Raw genomic sequence first — 26,900 nt, forward strand, 5'->3', positions numbered from 1 at the left:
CAGCCAATCAGAATTGAGTATTCCCCCAGACCATGGTATACCAATAGGGGTATTTACCTCCTTTTCGTCAGGATTTTTACTCTTTTTGGCTGGTGGCGACCAACAATGAAAAATTGTTGTCTGGCTGCCATTCAGTGTCCTTTTCATCTCCACATTCAGTTAGCATGGACCTGTCTTTCTCCAACTATTCATCCCAGCGACTGTGCGAAATAGTTTGGTTTGGTAGAGAAAAAGGGTTGGGTAATTCCAAGTGGGGGGGGGGGGGGTACATTACAGATGATTAAAACATGATACTATCTTGTTGGCAAATGAAATTAATAAAGAAAACAAACAAGTTATTCATTCAGAATATTTCATATTTTTGTTAATCTGAATTATGTGTGATGATATTAGGGGGGTTATATTAGCTGGATCTGATTCTTGGGGGGGTCATGACCAGTGTTTCCACAGTTACCTTGAAAAAGTAATCTGATTACTGATTATTAGTTACTTCTTAAAATAGTAACTTAGTTACTTTACTGATTACTTGATTTTAAAAGTAACTAAATTAGATTACAAGTTACTTTATTAGTTACATTTAGCTGCGACAACAGCTTAATTTAACTGTCAATAATTGCTTGCCCCCCGTCAACAATTGTTCTCCCCCCAGGTCAACAACTGGTCTTCCACCCCGGTCAACAATTCTGCGCAGGGGGCTGGTTGGGGGAATTCGGGGGGGCCCATCAATACCTCTTGTATACAGGGCCCATAATTTGGTGCTACAGCCCTGGGTGCACACACTGACACACGGCTTTCAACCTCCAAAATATCCCGCCCGCTTTATGGGGCGATCACCGGACACATCTCCACACACACACACACACACACACACACACACACACACACACACACACACACACACCCATCCATCGCTCTCAACTCGGTGATCCGGTAAAAAAAAAAAAAAAAAGTGACTTTGATGAGTAACTTTAATCTGATTACTGGTTTGGAAATAGTAACGCTACTGAAAAAAGTGGTCAGAGGCCAGTAACGCGTTACTGGCATCACTGGTCATGACCCCCCTAACCCCCCGCAAATTACGCGCCTGACACTGCATGAAACTCATCAAATAAATCCATGCTGACGGTCATGCTGTACATTTACCACATGGGGGCGTTTAACCCCAAATTATAGCGTCTTCTTTAACAATGTCAATGTGGGTTTAATTTAACATTTCTTTAAAAGGGAATTCGTTTCACAAAATTATGTTCATTCATATCTTTGAATCCAAACATATTGGGGCAGTTGAAAGTCTATATTCTAAAAGCCACGTGTCGCCTAAAAGCCTACTATGCCCAGGTTATAATAGGCATAGTAGGCTTTTAAATATAGGTATGCAAGATGCAAGAATGCATACCTATGTTTTTAACGAATAACATTTGAAAATAGCTATTCGTTATTATTCATTAAGTCTAAAAGGTGCGTGTGGAAAACTTCACCCATTTTTTGCTGATCGTGACGACGGGAAACGAACCAACGCATGCGCAGAAGCGCCAATGGGCTGAGCAACGAGCAGCACGTCTTGGAAGAAGAGTTGCAGGATACAGAATACCGCTAACTTCTAAGATCATCCCACCAAGACACCAAGAGCAGGGGAGTTTCGTTTTACCCAATCGGTCGGGAACCTCTTCCCTTTTCCCATCAACACCGTAAAGGAGTTGGTGGTGGTTGATATTGTTTTAACTCCTGTAATCGTTCAAACTGGACCGCTAACGTTAGTAAATGATCGGTTAGTTTGTGTTATTTGGCCGACGAGTGCCGCGCTACGATGTTACGAGTTCAACGGTATAACGGAAGAAACGATATGAAAACTCGGATGTATTGATATATATCTGAATGGAACCTATTACTGTTATTTGAAGTACATCGCTTTGGATACCAATACGTGTGGAGTACATTTTCACGGCGGAAATAACCGCATCTAGTTATCCGGCCAAAAAAAATGTCGTTTTTCAATTTTCGGAAGATCTTTAAATTGGGCCCGGACAAAAAGAAGAAGCAGTATGAACATGTGCACAGAGACGAGAACCCGGAGGAGATCTGGGAGATCATCGGGGAGCTAGGAGATGGGGCGTTTGGGAAAGTGTTCAAGGTAAGTGTGAGTCAATGATGGCCTCCATCTCTTCTCTCCTCTCCGTTTCCTTCTTGTGTGTCTGGTCACTATCTGTTGATAAGACCAGTTCACGTTTATTGATGAAATCAACACCACGATCCGTAGTCAGTGAGACACACGTGGACATGATTTTTCAACGCACCTCCATTATATTACAAGTGTAATGAACAGATCCGCTCTCTGTCATATAAGACTTACTATCTCCGCAGGAAACATGATCAATATCAGTATTGATTAGTGGCATTAGGTAATTCATTTGTCTTAGAGGTCTTCGTTGTCATGTTAGCTGGTAATATGACTTTGCTGTGACATTGAGGTAAAAGTTGGCCCTGGTTCGATATTCAACAGTTGAAAGGTGTGGCTCCACTTCCACCGCCAGCAGTGGCCGAGCTGTAAGGTAAATACCCCTCGAGTTCATGGTTTCAAGCCAACTCAGACTGGACACGTTAGTAGGATCTCAAGTGTTATGAAGGGGCAGTTACATGTCACCAGCTGAAGAGCTCGTTATCAATGTGTCGTTGCAACAGTTGGTTGGATTGGGACATTTTGCACACCAGTGTTTTGTTTGCACAACCACGGTTGGTCAAGATGTTGGACTGTTTTATACCAGACTACAACCAGAAGATCGAGAGGTAGTGGGTCGGGGATCGATTGTAAGCCTTCCAACCTGTTAGTCAATTTGTCTAAAAGCGTCTGCCAAAGGGCTCTATGTAAATAGAGCCAAGTCAAATAATCGTAGAGTAAACTGCACAAACGTTATGTTTACCATTGCTTTATGTTGCTGTTTGTATCTGAACAGCTGAATCGGTAGCTGTAGGTGATACAATGGCGATTAACCCTAACGACCAAATTGATTAATAAAGGCTCCTTTTTGCTAGCATTAATAATTAGCTAGGTTATATTTGTTGAGCCTGATTGCCATGAGGAAACATAGAGCACGTTCATTGTCAATGTGTGTGTGCGTGCACGAGTTAGCCTTTATCCAGTTTTGCTATTATTAGATTTGAAGTAGGATAATGACACGTGTTTTTAAAGTGGTATTGTTAACCGTGCATGAATCAGCCTTTCGAGTTGGGAATGGGCAACTCCCTGGCCTACTTCATTACGTCCTCACAAAGCAACGGCTCACATGTCTTGGCATGGGCGTTGGGATGTTGCCGTTGAAGTGGGTGTGAGGCATGGCCACGCCAAACCATAGGAGACAGTTCATGCCATTGCCAACACAATCAAGTAACAATTTAGCCCTGTTCGCATAACCAGCTAGTTCACATAGCTGGATGGGGCTGCTGAATACACAGATTAAGAGACAGAAATGCCTCAGCCTATGCTTTTTCATGTGAATATTTGGGCTGTAACTGCCAGATGAATTGAGCCTGCATATTGTCAATACTATGTGTTTGACTAACCTTACCCGATTATGTTGACACTGTAGGTGGTGTTTTTTGTGTTTGTGTTTTATTAATCTTCAAAAAAGTAATTCGCAAGGTCAGACGGAACGAGAGAGCAAGAGATGAAATAAAATGTAAAGAGTTGTGGTATTATAGTCGCTTGCTCTAATGCCAACACTTGCTTTTTCCATGTAATACAGTTTGTAGGTCAGCACACTTCACGTTTTTATTCTGCTCACTTAATGACTCGACCTGAGAGTGTTTGGTTTTAATTCTCAGAAGGAAATGTCAAACGTAAGACAAACCCCATCTTAGTACATAATCTTATGATATAATAAACCTTCGCAGAGAACTGACATTTTTTAAATGCTTATTTTGAGCTGCACATCCAATGGAGCACTCCTGTGCTTTTTGCTGTTAGCTCTGAAATGCTGCATGACTTTTGGACACAAATCGCTTATTGTGAGGCTACCGTTTTCAAAGCCTGTAGTGGCAGTGGCTCATTAACTGGCTGTTATGAAGGTCTGTTATCATTCAAAAGAAGGCATGTATCCTGCAGTTTTGCTCTACCTAAACAGGGTTTCCCGCAAAAAAATTGTTAGTTGAGGTTGTGGGGTTTGCCGTCAGACGGGGGGGGGTGTTAAACAACATTGCCAAAATAACAAGACACAGTCACAGTCAAAGTCACAGGCAAAGAATTGATCCAAAATGTACTTCTATCTTTGTTGATGTACTTCTCCAGGCCCAGAACAAGCTGAACGGGACCCTGGCAGCAGCCAAGGTGATCGACACCAAATCAGAAGAGGAGTTGGAAGATTACATGGTGGAGATCGACATCCTGGCCTCCTGCGACCACCACTACATCGTTAAACTGCTGGACGCCTTCTTCTTTGAAGGGAAGCTATGGGTAAGAACCCTCTGCCCTGCCAACGCATACTTACACATGTTTTGAGTATTTATAGGTGCATGACTTCATGATGGAAGAGTGAAATATAATAGTGTTGTTGTATGCACAATGCTTCCATAAAACAGTTGAACAAAGAACAGTTGAACATTGAACAGAGCAAGATGATTAAATTATATGTGATGAGCAGGTTGTTTAGTTTTGTGTTTTGAACTTGCGGCTTCAAATGTCCAATCTAAATGCCCTTTATTTATTGTATTCTTGACTGTTTTGACCTGTTGTTAATTCTTTCTTGAAAGGTTCTACATCAATACAATTAGACCTACTTACTTACTCAGTTACATTTTGAATGGAAAATTATGGTATAGTGTGAGCAAACCAGGAAATAAAAAGGCTGTAATTATTGGCAATTATTCAAGGAATATACAAAAATGTAAAATAGTTGGAGTTTGGCCGGGTAGTGCATTTAAGAGCTTGGAGTTGCTTAAAAAGGTGCTGCAATATTTCTGTTTCAAAAGTTGTTATGTCACTGTCCTCTTCCTGCGCCTGTAGTTATCACCGTACAGTACTCTCTTTATAAATGATGTACATGGTCACTATAGCCCCGTTGCACATATTTGAGTTGGTCTACCTAGCTTATTTTCCCACTCAAATCTTCAAAACCCTTCAATTGTTACAGGACAATGGGAAATAGCATATATATTTATAATAGATAACCTCCATAATATAATACATTTTCCAAATAGAACTGGTTGTTAGTGCGGGACAGAATCCTTCAGGATTGAATGTGGCGTTTTTTTAACCTTTTTATTATTTTGTAATTCAGATGCTTCTATCCAAATCCTCTTAATTCAGATACACGTCTTTAAGGAGCAGTTAGGGGTAGTTATGCCATCTTTGCTGATGGATTCCTACTGGTAGGCAGCAAACATGTGGTTCAAACGTTGTACTCTTTGGCTAGCCTCTGCTCCACTATCTGGCCCGGTGTGTTGGCTTGTTCCATGCAGTATAATTGGGGTGTGGTAACATGTTAGGTTATTCATATAAATGTCAAGCCTGATGTATGGACTAGTTGTCACCAGACACCGAAACCAATTTGAGCTGACCAGAAATGAGGTTAATTAGATGTGTGTTAATTATAATGATGTGTTTAAATGTGTTGACATGAATGGCATTTTTTGTATTTGATGCCCAGTCCATCGCTCTACAGGGGATAAGATAATCATCTACTTATCCTACCAGAAATTCACAAGACTCCTCCCTACATTTTTCCCTCCAAACCAGGAGAGGTAACCCCTCCAAAGCCTTCACGAAAGCGATTAGATGAGACATTTTTGTTAGGCTTAAACAACACAATGCCAGTCAGGGCCCAATTCAGTGTGTCTCTGAGACCGGGCCCAGAGAAACGAGCCAGCTAGCTCTCAGGTGGTGTCATGTAGCTGTCCCTCATATCCATGGAGAAAGATAATGGAGCCAGGGGAGGTGGCAAGAGAAAGTGCCTGTGAATAATTCAGATCCGCATGAGGTTGTTCCCTCGGGTCTCTTTCAGCAAGGGGCCCGGCCGATGTGTAACTGACTGCCCCCATCTGAATGTGTTGGTCCGGGTGGACCAACACATTCAGGTTTTTTTTCTGTCAAAAATAAATAAATAATGGTGTGCCGTTTTGTAATTAGAGATGTTGATACCTTTGCTTTAAAGATGATGATTGCTGTTTCATTTTGTTTTGGTCATTATTATATCGGGATTGCCAACCTTGGGTACCGTACCTGGCTGGAGTGAGATTCTGATGCCATGGCCTTAATCACGTGTAAACATACTCGCACGCACTTAATCACGTGCACTCAATTACTTGGACCCAATTAACCATCAGGGTTTATAAACGTAGTCCGCTTACACATGTGGTGGGAACGGGTACCAAGGTGTAAGATTTGAGGATAAGCCTGACTGATTACAACTGCTCTCTGACTTTCTCCACCCAGGAAGGCACTCCCAATTTCGCAATATCATACATACCCTCACCCAATAAAAGGCATACAGGTTTTTTTGGGATTTTTTTTAGAATTGTTCGGGCAGTGTTAATGCATGAGGCTGAAGGTGAAAGATTGTTTCAGATGCCTAAAGCATGAGAGTTGGCAACCCTGTTGTTATTATTGCATTGTCATTTCTTTTGTAGTATTTGGAACATGGAAGGATCTTAAAGAGTCCAGCCCTACTTTAGTGGTGATTCTCAGTTGTGAATGGACGCCGTTGTTTGCCTGTTGCAGAGTTATGATTGATATCGTCCTATTCGCCCAATCGATTACCTCCGGCTGTCCGCTGATGCGCTACAGATGCTAATAGACTAAAAGGGATGGTGGTCAGGTACACGGCAGGGGACCATTACCCCCAATGTCGGCCATTGGTCAGATATATGGTCCCACTAACCGTGTTAGTGAAATTGCATTATGATAATGTGATTCACTGCGGAGCTACAGGTCCATCGGTGTTTAGCTGGATAGATGGAGGTCTGCTTGACAAAGATAGGCTGCCTCTCTTCGTGTAAGACTTGGCGGATTTATGTAAAGTGTTATGGTAATTAATAAGCAAAGGCAATCATGCTAGCACAGTCTCTTTGCTTGTGCATCAAGCTGTGCATCTTATATAATCAGTTCAGTCTTAGTTATTCAAGTCATTTTGAGGTTGTGTTGTAAGTTGCCAGTGCCCAGTTAGTGACGAACTGATTCACATTTGATGTCCAGCTCCCTTTAACAATTTCCTGTACTGCAAAGTTTTTTGCTAGATTTGAACAATTAAGTTAGAAATAGTAATTCTTCACTGTTTTGAAGTGGAAATATGAAGATCAAAACAGTGTGTATATCGCCAAGGGCAAAGGTTAACCTGGATACCGAGTTCAGAGCTATGTAACTATTTTAAAGAGTATGTGGTGACACTGAAACAAGGAAGTAGTTTTAACAAGAAAATAGGATGAAATAACCCTTCTGACTCAATACACAACTTCTGCTTGTTCCAGAAACTCAATCCACTTCCAGTATTAGTGAAACCGGTCTTCTGCATGCCAACCGGTCATACCCCAAAGATCAACACCTGCTTAAGTTGCATACACTTTGTTCAGCGGGAATAGATTAAATAAATGCTCTGTATCTCGATAACCTCAAGATACCTCAGGATTGAGGTTGTCTTTTCTAAAACCAAACTCTCTTGTGGCTTGGTGGCTGATCCCACTACCCACAACCCATGGTCCTATGCTACAAGTCATTCCCTCTCTCACTCCTTTCCATGAATACAAAAAAACCGGCACTAAAATATCTATATATATATTTTTTATTTTTAAGTTGATGCCCACGCTGAAAAGGCTGGTCCATTTGATTAAAAACAGAACAGAACAGTGGAAGACAACATACAACTCAACCCAACACAACCTCAAATGTTCCTATATAAAAGTGCTGTGCATTATGGGTATTATCTGGATGGAAGAAGGTGTTTTGACTTTAGTGATGAGCCGTTCAGCTGTGCTGAACCTCAACCTGAAACAGGGCTGTGACCCCATGTCCTCTGGTCCGCCTGTTCTTCTCTGCTGCAGATTCTGATCGAGTTCTGTGCGGGCGGTGCAGTGGATGCCATTATGCTCGGTAAGTCACAGTTTATTTTAGGGCAGTGTTTTTGTTTCCGTCGCTCCTTTTTCCCTGTGGTGTCCTTCACTTTCTTTCCATCGCAAAAAACACTCACAGCGGGACATTGGTTCCCATCACCCTCCACAGTATGGGGAGGGCTGGCCTAAGTGCATAATTATCATCTCCTCTCAGATTTCAAATAAGCGGTTGGTCCACTCCAACCACTAATGACTTTTCCTACCTCTATCAATTTTGATCGCGCAAAGAGAACACCTTCTTAATGTGAGACGGACAAACGACATGCTGCGGTGAATACTCAGGATGTAGAGATCTTCCCCCAACTGAATGGCACGCTGTGATTAACGCTCGTTCAACGGGAGGTTAAGAAATCTGGGGCTTTGATAAGAGAGATTTTGGGAGAATGTTCTGGGGATAGTTTTCTCCGGTTTTGTGACATAATCATACTTGACACCCTCACGCACACTGACTCACACACACTGACTCACACACACACACACATCTCTCCCTCAACCACACAAATAAAAAAAACCTCCACACACTCGCTCACTTAATTGCACACACACACACACACACACACACACACAAACACAAACCCCTCCACTCACACAAACACAAACCCCTCCACTCACACCCACTCCGCCCATGCAAGTTCATTCATCCAGGCTGACTAAAACCCGGGGAGGAGTGCTTCCTCCTTGTTGCTACGGGTGACCATCAGAACAACTATTTATGTTATTGTGCGTGAGTTGCTGGTGTTGCTTTACAGCCAAACTAAAGATTAACTTTGAAATCTACTACAAAAGAAAATGTGCCGCCAACTGCCACTCTTTTGTTTTAGAAAGCGATTTTTATTCATGAACTGTTTACTTTATTTATTTATGCCTCCGATATTGGCACCTAAATTATAATAATGTATTGTTTATGTTATATTATTATCTATTTGAATATAATTTCTTTATTATTTTTGGTATAGGTGATACATTTCTTAAGGATAAACTGTTAAGCAGTGGCATAAGCTGTCTCAAGAATGGCATTTGCGGCACAATGCTCATTAAAAAAAGAAACGGCCGGGGCTCTGACTCTGTGTTGCACACATGGGCCGACAGAGCTGGAGAGGCCCCTGACGGAGCCCCAGATCCGGGTGGTGTGCCGGCAGACACTGGAGGCCCTGGCCTACCTCCACAACAACAAGGTCATCCACCGGGACCTGAAGGCCGGCAACATCCTCCTCTCCGCCTCCGGCGATGTGAAACTGGGTACGATAGATTTCCCATTTACCATTTAGTCATTGATATTAACCACCATTAGTTGGTGGGTGCAGGTGTTAATTGTGCAAACTAAAAGCAATGCATTGTTTGCATTGGCATTTAGCATGGAGTGTGAGTTGATCCAACCTTTGACTTTGAATTTAAGAAACAGCGCCGATGTATTGGCTTTCCAACCTGTTCCAATGTTCCAACCTGCCACTTTGGAAAGTGGAATAGTCAGAGGTGGCTGATGAAATGAACAGAATAAGGAACTTTCTGTCCTACTTTTTTATTATATCTTTAGCTGACTTCGGAGTCTCTGCTAAAAATACCAAAACGTTGCAGAGGAGAGATTCGTTCATCGGGACGCCCTATTGGTGAGTCATGCCACCCTTGACAAAGAGCACTTTCTTCTCAGTGTTAATGATTTATCCCCCTGCTCCCCCCCCACCCCCCACCCAACCGCAACCAGACGGAAGTGATCGCATGATATGTCTTAGCTGGGGGGTGATTTCGGACTCGCAGTCACGTATGAGCAACAGGGGAAGCTTCCTGTCCTGCTCGGGCCCCCAGGTTGTAGCCTGATCCCTGACCCTAACCCTCGTCTCCCAGAAAAGATACATGATTCCCTCATTACGTAATACGCATAAAGAATGTCTCATTAACTGAGACGCCCCCCTACACCGCCCCACAGCTGAGGGAGGCATGAATTGCTAGACCTAATTATCTTTAGCCTTCTGCAGTTGATGCTTAAATATTGTATTCAAACAATATCACTTAAGCGGGGGTGATGTTATACTGAATATCAGCACTTAATATTCAGTCGTAGGAACGCACACACGCCCACGGGCCGAGTGTTGAAGATAATCCCAGCCGTGATTATCTTTTATAAATTAACAGCAACAAGCAACCTCAGATTGTGATTTGTTTGTTTATGTAACTATTATTTGACTCTGGCCAATTATTTTGTATCATGTATATTTATCTGTATGTTTTCGTTTATTCCCATGAGTTTTGAAACACCTGTAAGGTGGAGTCATGCGTATACTTTAAAGTGACAGCTCTGTTATACTCTATATCAACACTCATGGAAAGCCTTTTGTCCAATAAAATGACAAATTATCAAAGTATATTCTTGTTTGTCCAAACGTTCTGTCCTTTTATGGTACTATTTAATTGTGTTTTTGCTTTGTTCGACCTCGTGCATTCCTACACTTACATTTCCTCGTCGACCTGTTCCACCTCTCCCCCCCCCTTGCTCTGGGTAGGATGGCCCCCGAGGTGGTGATGTGCGAGACCTCCAAGGACCGGCCCTACGACTTCAAGGCTGACATCTGGTCTTTGGGGGTGACGCTGATAGAGCTGGCGCAGATCGAGCCCCCCAACCACGAGATGAACCCCATGAGGGTCCTGCTGAAGATAGCCAAGTCGGAGCCCCCGACCCTCATGCAGCCCTCTCGATGGTGAGGTGGTGCACCCGCACTCTGGGGACGGGGGTGGAGAACACGCGGTGGCACTCTGGTGGTGTTGGGGGTGGAGAACACGCGGTGGCACCCTGGTAGTGGTGGAGAACACACACTGGGCCCCTGTCCGGGAGTAGCGTTGGTGGTAAAGAACATTCACTGGGCCCCTGGTGGGGGTGGGGGTGGTAAAGAACATTCACTGGGCCCCTGGTGGGGATGGGGGTGGTAAAGAACATTCACTGGGCCCCTGGTGGGGGTGGGGGTGGTAAAGAACATTCACTGGGCCCCTGGTGGGGGTGGTGGTGGTAAAGAACATTCACTGGGCCCCTGGTGGGGATGGGGGTGGTAAAGAACATTCACTGGGCCCGTGGTGGGGGTGGTGGTGGAGGTGGTAAAGAACATTCACTGGCACCCTGGTGGGGGTGGTGGTGGTGGAGAACACGCACTGGCACCCTGGTGGGGGGGGTGGTGGTGGTGGAGATCACACACTGGCACCCTGTCGGGGTTGGTGTTGGTGGTGGAGAATGCACTTTAATGCTTCTGGGATGTTTTTGGTTGATCTGTTTGTTGGAGTACAGGGATAAGGGGGTGGTACCCAAATCTTTAATCTAATTTCCCTTTATTGAAATAAACAAGATGAGTTTTTGTATTTAATGAAAAGAAAATACAAGTGAAGGTTAAGTTAATCATGTGTAAATTATTTGTGTGTAGTTTGTATATATTTGAAACCCCGGCGGACATCAAGTATTCAAAGTACTACTTCTTCATATCAACGTTGTTCTTGTCGACCCGGCAGGTCTCCAGAGTTCCGTGACTTTCTGAGGAAGGCGTTGGATAAGAACGTTGACCAAAGGTGGGGCACAGCCCAGCTGCTGCAGGTGAGTTGGCAGGCTCTCTCTCTTTCTCTCTCTCTCTCTCTCTCTCTCTCTCTCTCTCTCTCTCTCTCTCTCTCTCTCTCTCTCTCTCTCTCTCTCTCTCTCTCTCTCTCTCTCTCTCTCTCTCTCTCTCTCTCTCTCTCTCTCTCTCTCTCTCGCCCCTCATTCTCTCTGTTCTCTCTGTCGTTCTCTCCCTACACTCCCTCTCACCGGTCCCCTTATCTCACACAGGGAGGTTAATATGTAACGTCCCGTGCATATTTGCTGGAATCAAAGCATTCCATTTCAAACTGTGTGTGATTCTCGGTGAGTTTGGCAACCGACGGTCTGTTTGCCTGTCTGTCTGTCTGTCTGTCTGTCTGCAGCACCCTTTCGTGTCCAGCGTAGCGGAGAACCGGCCTTTAAGAGAGCTTGTTGCCGAGGCCAAAGCTGAAGTCTACGAGGAGATTGAGGAGGCGAAAGAAGAGGAGGATGAAGAGGAGGCCGAGGTCCCTCCAGTACGTATGGTTTGAGCAACCACTCCCTGAAATGGTTTGCAGGTCGATATGTGCACATCTCGACCTGCAAGATTGGCAAGCCTGTGTATTGATACTGCACCCATTGAACAGAAATGGCATTCATGCCAAGTGCTTTGCATAGTCAGGAATCACATTTTAAAGACATTCAAATGTAAAATTTAAGTATAAAAAGGTAAAAAAGTTAATATACCAGACCATGCGTATGTTTTTAATACAAAACGAAACAGATAAAGTAACGTCAATGTTTACATAGTTTTTTTTACACTTTGCACATATTGTAAATGTAGAATCCTTTGAATGGGGATCAGTGTCCTGCACGTTCTGCTGCGTAACAACCATACTGTCCATGTTCTGTGCGTTCACATAATCCAACCACCCATCTCCTCTCTATCCAGCAGGACGCTGGGCACAAGCGGCAGCCGTCGGACGCCAGCGCCGCCAGCTCGGAGGACGAGAAGGTCCCTCCGCCAGCCTCCTCCGTACTGGAGCCTGTGGCCGAGCGGGCCGAGGCCCCGCCCTCCGCCGTAGCCGGCGGCAGCGGGAAGCTCTCCGACGAGGGGCTGGGCACCAGCAAGTTCGACAGGGACGAGGAGGAGGAGGAGAAACTCCCCGAGGCGTCGGACGCGAGCCGGGGAGACGACCCCGTCCAGAAGGTCCCGGTCTCAATGGAGCTCCTGGAGGCCGGGTCAGGCCAGGGTGCTGTGACCCTACCTCAAGAGTCGTCGGACACACCAACAACAGAAGAAGAAGGACAACAACCGGTGACTGTGAGCCAAGAAACCGGGGAGGAAGAGAGGAAGCCACAAGAGAAGGAGGCCGAGGGCGAGCCGCCTCCAGAACCAATCAGTGGAGAGACCAGCGGGGTAAAAGAAGAAGACGGAGTACCAAACGCTGGGCCTCTGCCTGCAGTAACCACAGAGTCTGCAGAGAAACCAGAACAACCAGTCCTTGTGTTAGAGGATGACACAAGGGAGGAAGAGAACAAAAGCCCTACAGAGGAAGTGCTACGACAGGAAGCAGCAGAGGACAGAAAACCGCACCGAGCAGACGAGGGCGACAAACAGGAAAACGAAGAACCAAACCGAGAGTCGAGCGTTATCGACGAGGACGGAAACGGTGCCACTGCTGAAGCGAAGCTCAGCACGGACGAGGATTTGCCTGTTGAGGCTGCAGAGGAGACTCAGACCAAAGAGGAGAACGCACCGGAAGCAGAAGAGTCTAAAAGCCAAATCAATGAAGAAGCCAAATCCACCTCGAACGGCCCCGAGCCTTCATACGCCTCGATGCCGATACCGGCCGTCCTGGGCGGGGAAGGGACGGCGGCGTCTACCAACGAAGAAGAAAGAGGAGAAGGCGTCGTCTCCGTACCAGACAGCGAGGCCGAGTCGGAGAGCAAGCGGTCGGAGCAGGGCAGCCCGTCGATCCGGACAGACGCGGGGAAGGACTCTGACTCTGGGGGCAGCTCTGCGGCGGACAGCAGCAGCATGGACATCAACCTGTCCATCTCCAGCTTCCTGTCCAAGAGCAAAGAGGGAGGCTCCATCTCTATACAGGTAAACCCGGAGGCTCAGAAACCCACCTTTTTTAAAGCAGCAGTATGTTCATTTTGCCGCACTCCTTCGCTCTGAACACGATTGGTCTAAGAACTAACTAACTCGACCCCAGCTCATTAGACAATCAAAACTATTCTTGTAACTCTGAGAAATAAAAAATGTTGAGTACCATCAGAATGCTTTATCATGATGCAATGTTTGTATTGATTACATTTTTTAAATTCAAACTGAATTGCTAATTCTGGCAAAGCTGCATAGTAGTTGGAATTACCCACGCTTTGTAGCAGATGCACAACATGTGAGAAGTTGGGGCCACGAGAAATGTCTGAGCTTATCACTATAAATTTGGGTGCACTTCAATCATTAAATATTAGTGACTGCAAATGTGAAATGTTGATAAATGGTGTTACTGTGTAGTTCAACGTAATGTCAACACTTGTTTATTCAGGACTCGAAGCGGCAGAACAAGACGATGAAGAAGACACGTAGGTTCATGGTGGACGGCGTGGAGGTGAGCGTGACCACGTCCAAGATCGTCACGGACAACGACGCCAAGAGCGAGGAGATGAGGTTCCTCAGGTACACTCGGGAGCTGGTCTCCCAGATCAAATCTTGGATGTATGATTCAAACAGACTGGAGGAACGGGGCGTTTCACTTTCTTTCGCTTCATTTGTTTCGACCTGTCAAGTTGCAGAGGCAGGGATCTGTAGGCGTGTTATTGTGTAACAGGGAACACAAACTTGGCCAGACACGTAATCAAATCTGCTTCATCTTCCCGCAATCATATATCTCCTTGATAGAATTTCTCCGGCCAATAAAACTGGAAACATACCTCCACCCCTTTGAGTTTGTCACGCTCAGAGCCTTCTCCCCCTACAGGAGCTCTGCTAGAGCATAGTAGGACTGCTGGATCCCAGATCAGCTCGTTGTCTGCAAGCTGTAAGACTTAAATGTGGAGCGCGGCCTATTTCATATTCAATGTGCCCAGGAATAGACGTGGTTCTCACACTGGGCTCCCACAGCTAACAAATGGCACATAGGTTAAATGCTTTCATGGATGCTGCACTTATCTCCCTGTTTTTTCCCAATACCCCATTCTTAAAATGAATGAATTAGTATGCATGAGCACAAGTTGCTGAACAAATTCAGATTTCGACAAGCAATGATCCAGAAACACAGATGGAGGGACAGAGTTGTCCCTAATTTAAATGTGGGTAGCTTTATATAATTCTAATGTGGAGAGGAAAGAATGCTCAAGAGTCAAAATGAAGATTGGATTCGCTTGCAGTTTCAAAAGCGACTTGATAAAACCTCCAGTAGGTTGGATATTCAAAATGCATTTGACTACTGAATACTAATGTAGTATAGATTCATAAACAGGCTTTCAGAGTAATATTGATGCTGTAAGGAGGATATTTGTTTTCGTCGTCCGTCATCAACAGAACAATTCATTTTTACCATTTCATACCTTCCACTCATGCCCGTTGATTATTGAATTACTCGGGCGCTAAACACTTCACATCACTCGGGAACAAAGCACAAATCATTGAAAAAAATGTAAACATCAATATCGTTCATCACTGATGGATACTTTTTACTTTGAAATTGTTTTAAGTGCGTCGTGCCTTACAATACAGTCATTCCTGGGTATTGATCCTGGAGGTCATTTTGTCTGGAAGTGTTTTAAATGCATGCGTGTGGCGTCCAGGCGCCAGGAGCTGCGGGAGCTGCGGCTGCTGCAGAAGGAGGAGAAGCGGGACCAGCTGCAGCTCACCAACAAGCTGCAGCAGCAGAGGGAGCAGATCCACCGCCGCTTCGAGCAGGAGACCACCGTGAGTCACACCCACCGCTCTTATTTTGAAAGGAATGATGCCTCACTGGCGTATGCTTTCAATGTGACGGAGAAGGGGCTAATAGTCGCATTCTCCTGACATATAGTCAGTGTTTGCTGTAGATGCTGATGGCATCAGATACGAATATTATTTTCATTTGCTATCAATGATCCAATATACCCTGATGTCCCTCTCCTCTATCCTCCTCTCGTCTCCTCTCTGCCTTCCTCTCCTGTAACCACTCCCCCCTCTCCTGTAACCACTCCCCCCTCTCCTTTTACCACGCCTCGCTCTCCTTTAACCACTCCCCTATCTCCTGTGACCACTCCCCTCTCTCTCCTTTAACCACTCCCCTCTCTCCTCTAACCATTCCCCTCTCTCCTTTAACCATTCCCCTATCTCCTGTCATCTCTATACTGTGACCACTCCCCTCGCTCTCCTGTGACCACTCCCCTCTCTCTCCTTTAACCACTCCCCTATCTCCTGTCATCTCTCTCCTGTGACCACTCCCCTCGCTCTCCTGTGTCCACTCCCCTCTCTCTCCTTTAACCACTCCCCTATCTCCTGTGACCACTCCCCTCTCTCTCCTTTAACCACTCCCCTCTCTCCTCTAACCATTCCCCTCTCTCCTTTAACCACTCCCCTATCTCCTTTCATCTCTCTCCTGTGACCACTCCCCTCGCTCTCCTGTGACCACTCCCCTCTCTCCTGTGACCACTCCCCTCTCTCCTGTGACCACTCCCCTCTCTCCTGTAACCACTCCCTCTCTTCTGTCCTCCCACAGGGTAAGAAGCGGCAGTACGACCAGGAGCTGGAGAACCTGGAGAGGAAGCAGAAACAGACGATCGAGCGGCTGGAGCAGGACCACACCAACCGGCTCCGGGACGAGGCCCGGCGCATCAAGGCCGACCAGGACAAGGAGCTGTCCAAGTTCCAGAACATGATGAAGAACCGCAAGAAGGAGGTACGCAGCCGCCCGTCGCCAACGCTAGTGGGGTCTCTGCATGGCTTGGACTGGGACATCGAGCGGGCAGTCATTGTGCTGGGCGTGGCGCAGCAAGTAGAAAGCACACACTTAAGGTCCAAAGCATACTTCTGTGTCGAATGGTGACATCGTAGGTACACCGCGTCATACAAATCAAGGTGTATGTGATCCTCCTCAACACGACGATCAAATTGTAGCAGAAACCAAACCAGAAAGTGAAGCAGGAAAATCATGTAGTAAATGTCATTCAAAAAAATTGATCTCCCTAAAGTGGTTGCCGTTCGATCCAGAAGTTTTCTTTATAATGGCCTCAGGACGCTTGCTTTCTTTGGCTCTGCTGCAAGACATTGGCTCCAGCAGCCGTGTCATGCCGCATAACCGGTGTTATCCCAGCTGTGGTTTACGTTCTGTCGCTGCGCTGCCTGACAGATATCTAAAGAACGCTAACTGGCAGGCTGTGCTCGATGGCTCGGGCTGCAGAGAGCTCCATGTGGATGGATTCATCATTCACCATGCACGGCCCCCCCAGGCCCGCTTATCTGTGCTTCCTACTGCAACACTGCATGCCAGTGTAAAAGCTATTGCACATCTACTCTATTTATACATGGCTCATATCATTATTGTTTAGGGATTCTATTTGTAGTTATAGGGGAGGCTGGGAAGGATATTCTTGTGGGTGAGGGGTTCGACCCCCAGCCGAAGGATACTGGGTTGTAAGACCAATATCTGCAGTCTACCTGTAGGCATCCTTGAGCAACTCATCCTAAGCCCCTGCCTGCTCATAAGTGACTAAAGAGTAAATCTATAGTATGGTGTAGCTTCTAAGCATGGCCCTTGGCTAAATGGTAAATACATAGGTGTGTAGAAGCAGGGTGCTTCACTAGAGTGGAGCACAGAGCCTGTGATGTGTGGTGTGTTTGTGCTCTGCCACTTTGATTACTGTCATACTGGGAACGATTTCTCGAGACATCTGCTCTGCCGGTTTTTCAGCCTTTTATACTGGCTTAATGTGGGATGGTAGCCTGCCAATGAAAGAATGTCTTCCTTTATAGGCTTCATGGGAGCCGTACAGAGTCTTGTGGGGGCGCTAGGGAGCAGGAGGTTTGCAGCGATTAATCTATTCAATTAATCGTTTTAGTCATTTACAAAGACGTGTATAGCTCTACAAATGCAAACTTGGGTGCACCTTAACTTGTGCGGCCACAAGATTTGCCATTATTAATGGCATTTCATAGACTTAATTGTGTTCTTGATTAATCGTAGGATATCAATAGATAGATAATAGATAATCAACTATGAAAATAATTGTTAGTTGCAGCTCTAGCTTTCTGTCTAGCTCTATGTACTTGTTGGTTAAGTGCATGGTCTCGTCAATATCTCCGCAAGCTATTATCGACTGTGCAGGCTTGCTTCCACATGCTGCTTCCCTGTTGGGCTTCTGAATGAATGCTACAGAATGTTATGTATTGGTTATCCATTGAAATACATAGACTTGTAGCATTCAACAGACTTGTTAGAACAAAAAGTTGTGCATCACTTTTAATAACTGTATGTGAATAATATTTGTTTTTTACCTGTTTTTGTTTGAAACCGTCATTGTCACTAACTCACTTTGTCTCCTGTATGCGGATGTGTGTGGTGGCTTTTGGTGCTGGTGATGGGAACGCAAACATTTGGAGATTGATATTGTTGTTTTGTGGGTCCAGGGAGTAGGTTACAGTAATGGCCTTATGGAGTAACTACAATGGAATAATTTGGCTATATTGCCTATATTGTGGGACTGGCAATAAAGTGCAGAGGCTAGAGTGTTCGACTCCTGCGCTGAAAGGTACTGGGTTCGATCCCTCAATGTCCATAGCCTACCCTTTTAGGCATTCTTGAGCCAGATGAAAAAGGGTTAGGGTCTACTTAATAGACTCTACTTAACAAGAAGAGGCTTTCAGGCAGCCTGAGAGCCAACTGAGGGGGCCTAAGTTGTCCATTTACCAGTCTGATTATTCCTCAGTTTCTCACAAGGCCTTTGTAAATCACTGGGGGTTTTACTCTTGGCACGGTAAGACTAGGACATTCTGGAATGAAACTAACATCTTCTGCTACGTACAACAAGATCGACCTCTTTCTTCATTTGATCGATATTCTCTACTTTTCTTACCGTTGGATCCAAGCGGTAGAGGGCTACAAATCGAGGGAAAAGTGCATTTGTCCATCTCATCACAAATTCTGGGATCAAATCGGGTTCCTCCTCTCACATTTGATCAAAAACGGTGGCTTCGGATTTTCCGTATCTCAGCTCTTATAAAACGCGGGCCCTGCCCGTCTTTACATTTTGTTGGCTAAATTAAAACGTCCAAACCTATCAAACATGCAAACTGTAGGTGAAGCAGGAAGTGGGCCAGTCGCCCAAACACTTGAGAAAAGAGCTTATGAGACGCTTAAAGGAGGACCTGTCGCTGGTTAAAAGCGCAGAGGTAAACCCACTCACCACAACTCTCTCCTTCTCCTTCTCCTCCCCTTTCTCCTCCTCTCTCCATCTACTCCATTCGTCCATCGTAACCACATTTTTTTTCCATTGCATTCCCGCTCTGGTCACCTGTGCTCCATAACATCGGAGGAAGAAGACTTGACCCATCAAGAATAAAGTCAAGACTTATTTATACTCCAATATAAAGCTTCTTTCATTCTTCTTTTTGTTTATTCATGTATTTATTTCTGACTTCATCTCTTTTATTCTATCACTTCCCTAGTCTTTCTTTATCTCCCCCTCCTTCTCTTTAATAGAAGGCAGCATGCCACTAGGAATGAGCTCGCGGTCCAGCCTTTATGCTTGTATTCAGAGAACCTCAGTATAATAGGAAATAACAACTCATTCATTCCATCAATCCATCATCATGGTCTCCTTGTAGGGCGCCACCCTGCTTCTACTCACCAATACTCCCATAGTAACAGGCCAGTGTGTAGACCAGTTGTTATAGTTATTAGGGGTGGGGGGTTGGTTGTGTAGCTTTATTGTCAGTTAGGTGTGTGTGTGTGTGTGTGTGTGTGTGTGTGTGTGTGTGTGTGTGTGTGTGTGTGTGTGTGTGTGTGTGTGTGTGTGTGTGTGTGTGTGTGTGTGTGTGTGTGTGTGTGTGTGTGTGCGCGCGCGCGGCCTCATTCGTGTGTGTGTGCGCACAGGTGGGCTCCTGTGAGTTTGTGTGTGTGTGTGTGTGTGTGTGTGCATGCGTGCGCAGGTGGGCTCCTGTGAGTGTGTGTGTGTGTGCGTGCGTGCGCAGGTGGGCTCCAATGGGGAGGTGTGTGTGCGCTACCCTGCTGAGGGTCAGTGCGCTGTGTGTGTCTTCCCCCTCCGCAGGCAGTGGCCCAGGTTATGATTCAGTCTTTTCAGTTGTCCTCTTGCGCACTCTTCAACGCTCAGATGCAGGATGTAAGTCACCCCCTCCCCTCAATCCCTCTCCTTTCCTCTCTCGCCGCCTCATTCCGTACTTAAATGTGCTCAGTTTCCTCAGGTCAGAGGTCAAGGGCGACACATGTAAGCATGGGCGTGGTGTTGTCAGGTTTTGTTTTGCAGTGTCCTCGTCACTACAGTGTCTCTCTCTCTCTCGTTCTCTCTTTCTCTCTCTCTCTCACTTACTCTCTCTCACACGCGCTCTCTCTCTGATCTCTCCCTGTATCGCTCGACCACCAGATCATCACCCGTGCTGTTATATATGTATGTGTGTATACACGGTGTTGTTCCTCGACAGTAGAGTAGGTAGATGTTCAGGTGATGCAGGGACCATATCCATTTCCTCCCCCCATTGATGGAATTAGTTATGGACCTTGTGATATAATTCCTGTGGCGTCCTCTCCATAAAGAAAATGACTCAGTTCCCTAAGAACATAGTGGGTTCCTTATTGTCCTTCTACACACAACACCACTGTGTGAAGTACAAACATCACAAACTTATTTTCTTTATGATGGTGGTAAATCAATTAATCTACTCTTCACATTGCACTATAATAATTGTAATAATATTTAATGATCAAACATTATAAATAAATGCAATGCTTTTAGTTGAGCTTCTACTTTGCATCAAATGTTTCTCACTAATGGCAATTATCGAAAGGCCAGATCATTTGAACACGCAAATGTAAGTTTGATCCCTTTTTAGATGTGTTATTATCTATGAATCTCAGCTCTTTAAACTCTTTGTGTCTCTTCTCCATTATGGATCCATTTTCTCTCCCTCATGACCCCGCTATTTCTCTTCTTCTCTGGTTCCAGTGAAGTGATGCTGTGATATTTCTGTAGTGCAGTGCTCTGTTCAGTTTTGTGACTCCAACTCAAAAGAATGTGGTTGCTATGACACCTGCCCACGGCTACCATTTAGAACCCATTCATAGCCTGTTTGTGTGATGCACCGTGTGTGTGTGTGTGTGTGTGTGTGTGTGTGTGTGTGTGTGTGTGTGTGTGTGTGGTGTATCACGCAAACTGACATATAAATATGTATTGTTGTAATGTCCATATTTTTCCATGTAAGATGTCTGACTTTCTTGAAAAGCGATAGAAATGTATTATTTGTATTCTTGTAAAATGTTTTCGCTTTATCTGTCTGTTCCAATGCCTGTCTTGTTGTGTTTCTTTGAAGATGTGTTCAAAACTTCATTATTCCTTGACTACGACTTCTCTCTCCGTCTATCTCTCTCTTTAAAATAATATGAAATAATAATGGAACTTCTTTCATTCCCTTACCTCACCTCTCTCTGTACCTCTGATCAGTCTCTTTCGAAAATTCTGTCACTTCCTTCCTCCACTTACCTCTGGCTGTTTTAACTCCTCTTTTAATGTCTGAAGTGTGTGAATGAAGTATGTTGGAGCGTCTCAAACCTTGACCTCTTCTGTGTGTACCTCTCTCTGTTTAGTCTTATTCTTGAAAAAGATGAAAAAAAACTCTTTCAACCTTGTGTTCCTTAACTCCCTCTTCTTCTCTGTGCATTGACAGCTGTCTGTTGTAGCTCCCTTTATAAAGTTGTTAAAGTATGATTGGAGCGTCTTCTCACCTTCCGTTCCCTCTCTCCATCTGGACATACCGATGTCTTGGAGTTCCTCTGTTTGAAATTGTTTGTTTGAAAACCTTTCGTACCTTCACCTCCTCTTCTCCCTCTCTGTCCATCTGTCTCTCTGGAACAAGATGTCCCTCGTTTCATTTTGCTCTTCGTCTATCCCTTTTCTGTTGTCTCCTCTTTTTGAAGTGCCCTGTTTTTGAGCTCCCCTTCGTTCCTTCACTACCTCTCCTCTCCTCTCCTCCCACTCCCCGTGGCTCCTGCAGGAGCAGGAGTTCCTCCAGAAGCAGCAGCAGGAGTTGGACGGAGCACTGAAGAAGATCATCCAGCAGCACAAGATGGAGATCGCCACCATCGAGCGAGACTGCCTCAACCACAAGCAGCAGCTCATGAGAGGTACAGGAAGGAAGTACCCCCCTCCCTATGACCAAATCTGTGCAGAAGGATGTGGCAGTGATGACTCCCTTTAACAACCAATGCTTTTATTCGCCCTGGAAGTGAGGCCACACACCATCGAAGCATACTGTCAGCGACTTGGAGTTGCTATAGAACATTATACTTCAAATCGACAGAGTGCAGATTAGATATAGGAATCGGCACACAAAGTCGATCGAAGATGGCAGGCAATCTTTTTATAGTAGAAAGAAAAGTTGCGACAGTGCATTCTGACTTCAACACTAGACCATTAAGGAAAACGGCGAGTGCTTTACTGCAGCTGTGGTCGAGAAGGGTGTTTGGCTCCAAGACAAACGGCTCTGGGTTCAATCCCCAAAGTCTGCAGTCCATCCTTGAGTAAGACGCCCCTTACCCCCCTACCTGCCCCTTAATCACATGCGTTGAATCCACTGCAAGTCCTGTCATATTAAAGTGTCTGCTGAATCCCTGAGTAGTAAATAGTGTGCGACATGGTGACTGTTGGGGAGAGCTGAGATGATTGTGTATTTTTTTTGGGACCCAGAGGCTGTTGAGTGTATCAGAGATGCTTACTATGGAGACATGGAGACTGTGATGAGATTAGTGTATCAGAGAGCTTACTATGTGACATGGAGCTGAGTCAGAAACCTGAGAGGGTGCTTGTGGGGAGACGTGGGTCTGCCCACAGGCTGATGTCACTGTCTGTCTACTCATCGTCAGCAGACTCAAGTGTCAGAGTGGTGGTGTAGTCTAGTGGCTAGGGTAGTAGACCATCCAGTTCTAGGTTTTAATCACCCCAGTCTACTTGTAGGCATGGATAGTCACTTGGATAAAAACATCTGCTAAATGACTTTATAGTACTTATTCCTTAAATTCTTATGTTAAAGTTAGGGTAGGCAATTTGGAGGAACCCGCCTGATTAACTAGATCCAACCGAAAAGAATACCACCCACTCTTCAGGCCTCCCCCGATGCCGCTCCCCCAAAACAAGACACTAGCTCGCTAGCTTTAGTCATGGTTCTGCCTAGCCTTGTGGAATACTTTAGTCATGCACAATGATTACATGGGCAGAGTAGGTGCAGGTAGTAGGTAGATGGACTGACCGGTTGGTCATCCATTCATTGAATTTGGTATGAATAAAATAATTGAGACAGGCTAATTACAGGCCTGTGACAGCAGCAGTAACCTTATTCTTCCCTTTTTAGGTCAGAGCATTTGATTGATTGGCATTAGGATGTAAAGAGGATTTCAACAATATGAAAATATGACTGAAGACGCGTGTTAAATAAATGTCCTACCCTAGCTTTAATTGATGACACAATGGCTAAATTGTGAGCACAAATGTCCTTCTGGATCCCTATGCTATTACCCCTGATACGGCATGTTTATTGGCTACATTCTGTATGTGTGCCTGTTTCCTGACCTCTTCTTCTCCTGCAGCTCGGGAGGCGGCCATGTGGGAGCTGGAAGAGCGCCAACTCCAGGAGAAACACCAGCAGCTCAAGCAGCAGCTGAAGGACCAGTACTTCATGCAGAGGCACCAGCTGCTGAGACGACACGAGAAGGTCAGCAGGCAACAAGATGCACTCATGTTCATTAGCTGTTCCCCTCTCTCACATCCCATTTAGAAATGGGTAACTGTGTATGTGACAACGTAAACCCCTGGATCTTGCAACTTGATATGGTAGATCAATGGCTTATTGATTTGATGGAACCTGATGCCATTTTTGTGATTTTTGGCACCTCAGGGAATTATTATTTCATCGTAATTCGAACAGATTACATGTGGTCTCTGCTGCGATCCAAGACCTGGTTCCGATTCCTTTACTGTATTTATTCTATTGTCGATTGAGATTCCAGTCAGGGAAAAATGCATTTTGTTTTAATTTAAATGTGAAGTATGACTATTTTTTCTTATTTTCCAATCATATGCTTTTATTTCATATATTTTCTGAATGATAATCCTTTACCCTCTTTTGAAGATTGTTCTTTATATGTTATCTAAGAGGACGTGCAATGCTTGGCTATTTTCTTATATAAGAGTTATTTCATTAAAGTGTGAAAATATTGGAGTCTGCCACATCCACTCCCTCCCCGCTAAAAAATGTTATGAGATGTTGGACCGTTGTCATCAAATGCTAGCTGGTGCTAAACTCAACCTGGATTCCCCATTCAGCCCCCACCTCCCACCCAGTTAGCGTTTTCAACCAGGATGGCCGCTGCGTGAATAAGGCCCTGTAACGTGTCTGAAGGGTACCACATCGACCAACCCAAACTTGCCGCGTCCTTCCCCGCGTGTCTCTCACAGGAGATGGAGCAGATGCTTCGCTACAACCAGCGGCTGATCGAGGAGATGAAGAACAAGCAGACGCAGGAGCGCGGCCGCCTGCCCAAGATCCAGCGCAGCGAGGCCAAGACGCGCATGGCCATGTTCAAGAAGAGCCTGCGCATCACGGCCAGCGCCGGCCCCCCGGAGCAGGAGCGGGAGCGCATCAAACAGGTGAGGGCCTTTGTTAGGGGAGCCCCCCTCCCATGCCCACAGTGTGGACCGCCTTGGTGTTTTCGGAGCTGTCGGTACATTGCAGTAGGGCTGGGCGATCAATCAAATTTTGATTGCGATTTCGATTTAAGCGTCAAACGGTCACAAAACTAACAATCGAGTTGAAACGTTTTTTCTTTTTTTTATCTGTACATTATTTTTGATTTGACCAATTTTCTATTTGACCATTTTGTGTATTTTCCTAAGGCGAAATTTAAAGTTCTCAGTTACAAAGTGTTTTTGGAGAGATGCTGAATATTGCATCATGTTTTCAAACTCAAAAAGAATCGTTGATTAATCGGGATTTCAATATTAACCAAAATGATCGTGATTACGATTTTTTCCATAACGGAGCAGCCCTTCTTAGCAGTAGTGTGCAGTGACCGCTGTCAGTCTTACATAGAGCTGTTGTGGCCACGGCCGATGCCAGCTATTCTAGCTCGCTGAGTGAGCTCTAGCCCTGAGCTCAGCGCATCTCTTCTTCCAGTTCGCGGCTCAGGAGGAGAAGAGGCAGAAGAGCGAGAAGCTGAACCAGCACCAGAAACACGAGAACCAGATGAGGGACCTCCAGCTGCAGTGTGACTGCAACATCAGGGAGCTGCAGCAGCTACAGGTCAGGCTACCACACGCGCACGCACGCACGCACGCACAGGGTTGACCGCAGTCGCCGTGTCTCCACCCCTTCTGCGAGATGGTGGAAACCATGGATGTGTAAGCCTGAAGCCTGTGTGTGCGTGTGCATGTCAAGCATGGTTCTCTCTTAAACTGGCCCTGCGTCTAAACCGGTTGAGATGGTTGTGAGAGTGAACATATCGTTTTTTTAATCTAGATACAATCTAAATTCATAAACGGTTGTATAATCTTGATATTTCCAGGGCTGTTCCCGACTCCAAGTCGCCTCGGATTTGACAGTTCAATCGATTTCTTTGTGTTTTGTTGTGTAAACCTATTTTCTTTCTTACATGCCATTACGGTTGCAAACAAAACAAGACTGAGCTAAGCTAACGTGCAGAGCTCCAACAGATCTTTTGACAATAACGGTCCAGATGGTTGGTTCGCCGTTGCAGCACCAGCTTGTTTATTATGTGTTTGTCTCTCGTTGGATCTCGCATGAAACAAGCCCACGTATCCTCGTGAGGCATTGTTCTCCTGTCATCATTATTGCCTCTTTTCCATGAGTAACATGTGATGGGATCCTGCATCTAAGCCTTGATCTAAAGTTTTATGTGATTTAATATAATGCAAAGACAAAATAACTGTGTATGTGTGTGCGTGTGGATAGCTAGAGATAGACATATAGCTAGATCTTTGTATAAAGGAGGATTAAAGGAGACGTAAACATGTGGTTCTGTGACGTATCTCTGCTAGAACGAGAAGTGTCACCTGCTGATCGAGCACGAGACCCAGAAGCTGAAGGAGCTGGACGAGGAGCACGTCCAGGAGATCAGGGAGTGGCGGGAGAGGCTGAGGCCCAGGAAGAAGGTACTGTAGTAGAGGGCGACTCCATCACTCCATTCAGTGGCTTTATAGAACTACAAATGTAGTTCACCGCACCATATTGTTTCTAGTACAATATTTCATTCCCCCTACTGCATTTTATCCAGTGGATATGAGTTCCATTATAAAACACTGTATGGCAAGCCAGGTAGCAATGTCTTAGAAATGTCTAATTACAAACGCCCTTATTCTGTCCCATGCATCGGCCAGTTAAAATGTAACGTGTTTCTCAGACAATATTTATCTTCAGTATAAAAGTTTCGGTCCAGAACAGAGGTTGTCTCTAATTAATTACTAACAAAGAAATAGGCCCCAAATCACCAAAGTTCCTGCAACATGATGTTATCTATCCACCAACTAATGGTGGTTTCTGCTGCCCCCTGTAGGCACTGGAAGAGGAGTTCACCCGCAAGCTGCAAGAGCAGGAGGTGTTCTTCAGGATGAGCGGAGAGTCTGAATGCCTTAACCCCACCACCCAGAGCCGCGTTTCCAAGTTCTACCCCATCCCCAACATGCACAACTCTGGCTTATAGTCCACGAGACAAACGGCATATCTAGCTACTCAACCACTGTGGCTGTGCTCACAGGCTCCTTCTAGTGGCGCCGGTCCCAATTTTATTATTTTCTGACCGTTACTGATGAAATGGCATGTGATTACTACACTGCACTCTTTCATTTTTTTTCTCCACCATTTGCAATTATGACATGCCTGACCACTCCAACCTTTACACACATACACGCATATAAACACACACACACACACACACACACACACACACACACACACACACACACACACACACACACACACATTACAACACAAAAGTTCACATATTCATTCACACACATTGTGCCACTGGTT

At 45.3% G+C, this 26,900-nt stretch overlaps 1 protein-coding gene across 5 annotated transcripts; it reads left to right on the forward strand.

The window, feature by feature from the left end:
• Positions 1-1,568: 1,568 nt before the first annotated feature.
• Positions 1,569-26,840, forward strand: slka (STE20-like kinase a). Of its 5 annotated transcripts, none has more exons than XM_079729780.1 (19): positions 1,569-2,131; positions 4,283-4,447; positions 8,026-8,074; positions 9,184-9,333; positions 9,629-9,701; positions 10,593-10,787; positions 11,584-11,665; positions 12,028-12,159; positions 12,576-13,733; positions 14,182-14,312; positions 15,443-15,566; positions 16,351-16,530; positions 18,927-19,019; positions 21,855-21,984; positions 23,443-23,567; positions 24,311-24,502; positions 25,029-25,154; positions 25,910-26,023; positions 26,425-26,840. In XM_079729780.1, exons 1-19 carry the CDS (start codon positions 1,982-1,984, stop codon positions 26,569-26,571), a joined length of 3,516 nt encoding a protein of 1,171 aa, XP_079585906.1. In that variant the 5' UTR covers positions 1,569-1,981; the 3' UTR covers positions 26,572-26,840. The 5 variants fall into 5 exon arrangements, with proteins under 5 accessions (XP_079585906.1, XP_079585908.1, XP_079585907.1 ...); XM_079729782.1 differs by lacking the exon at positions 18,927-19,019 and adding an exon at positions 19,898-19,969; XM_079729781.1 differs by having other exon boundaries at positions 12,579-13,733.
• The last annotated feature ends 60 nt before the right edge of the window (positions 26,841-26,900 follow it).

Source organism: Pollachius pollachius (assembly GCF_949987615.1).
Source record: "Pollachius pollachius genome assembly, chromosome: 2".
NCBI lineage: Eukaryota > Metazoa > Chordata > Actinopteri > Gadiformes > Gadidae > Pollachius > Pollachius pollachius.

Bases quoted from the DNA above. Each gene is read 5' to 3' on its own strand.
- slka (XM_079729780.1), top strand. From the start codon at position 1,982: ATGTCGTTTTTCAATTTTCGGAAGATCTTTAAATTGGGCCCGGACAAA. The intron at 11,666-12,027 runs GTGAGTTGGCAG...GTCTGTCTGCAG, and splicing joins GCACAGCCCAGCTGCTGCAG to CACCCTTTCGTGTCCAGCGT. The intron at 13,734-14,181 runs GTAAACCCGGAG...TTGTTTATTCAG, and splicing joins GAGGCTCCATCTCTATACAG to GACTCGAAGCGGCAGAACAA.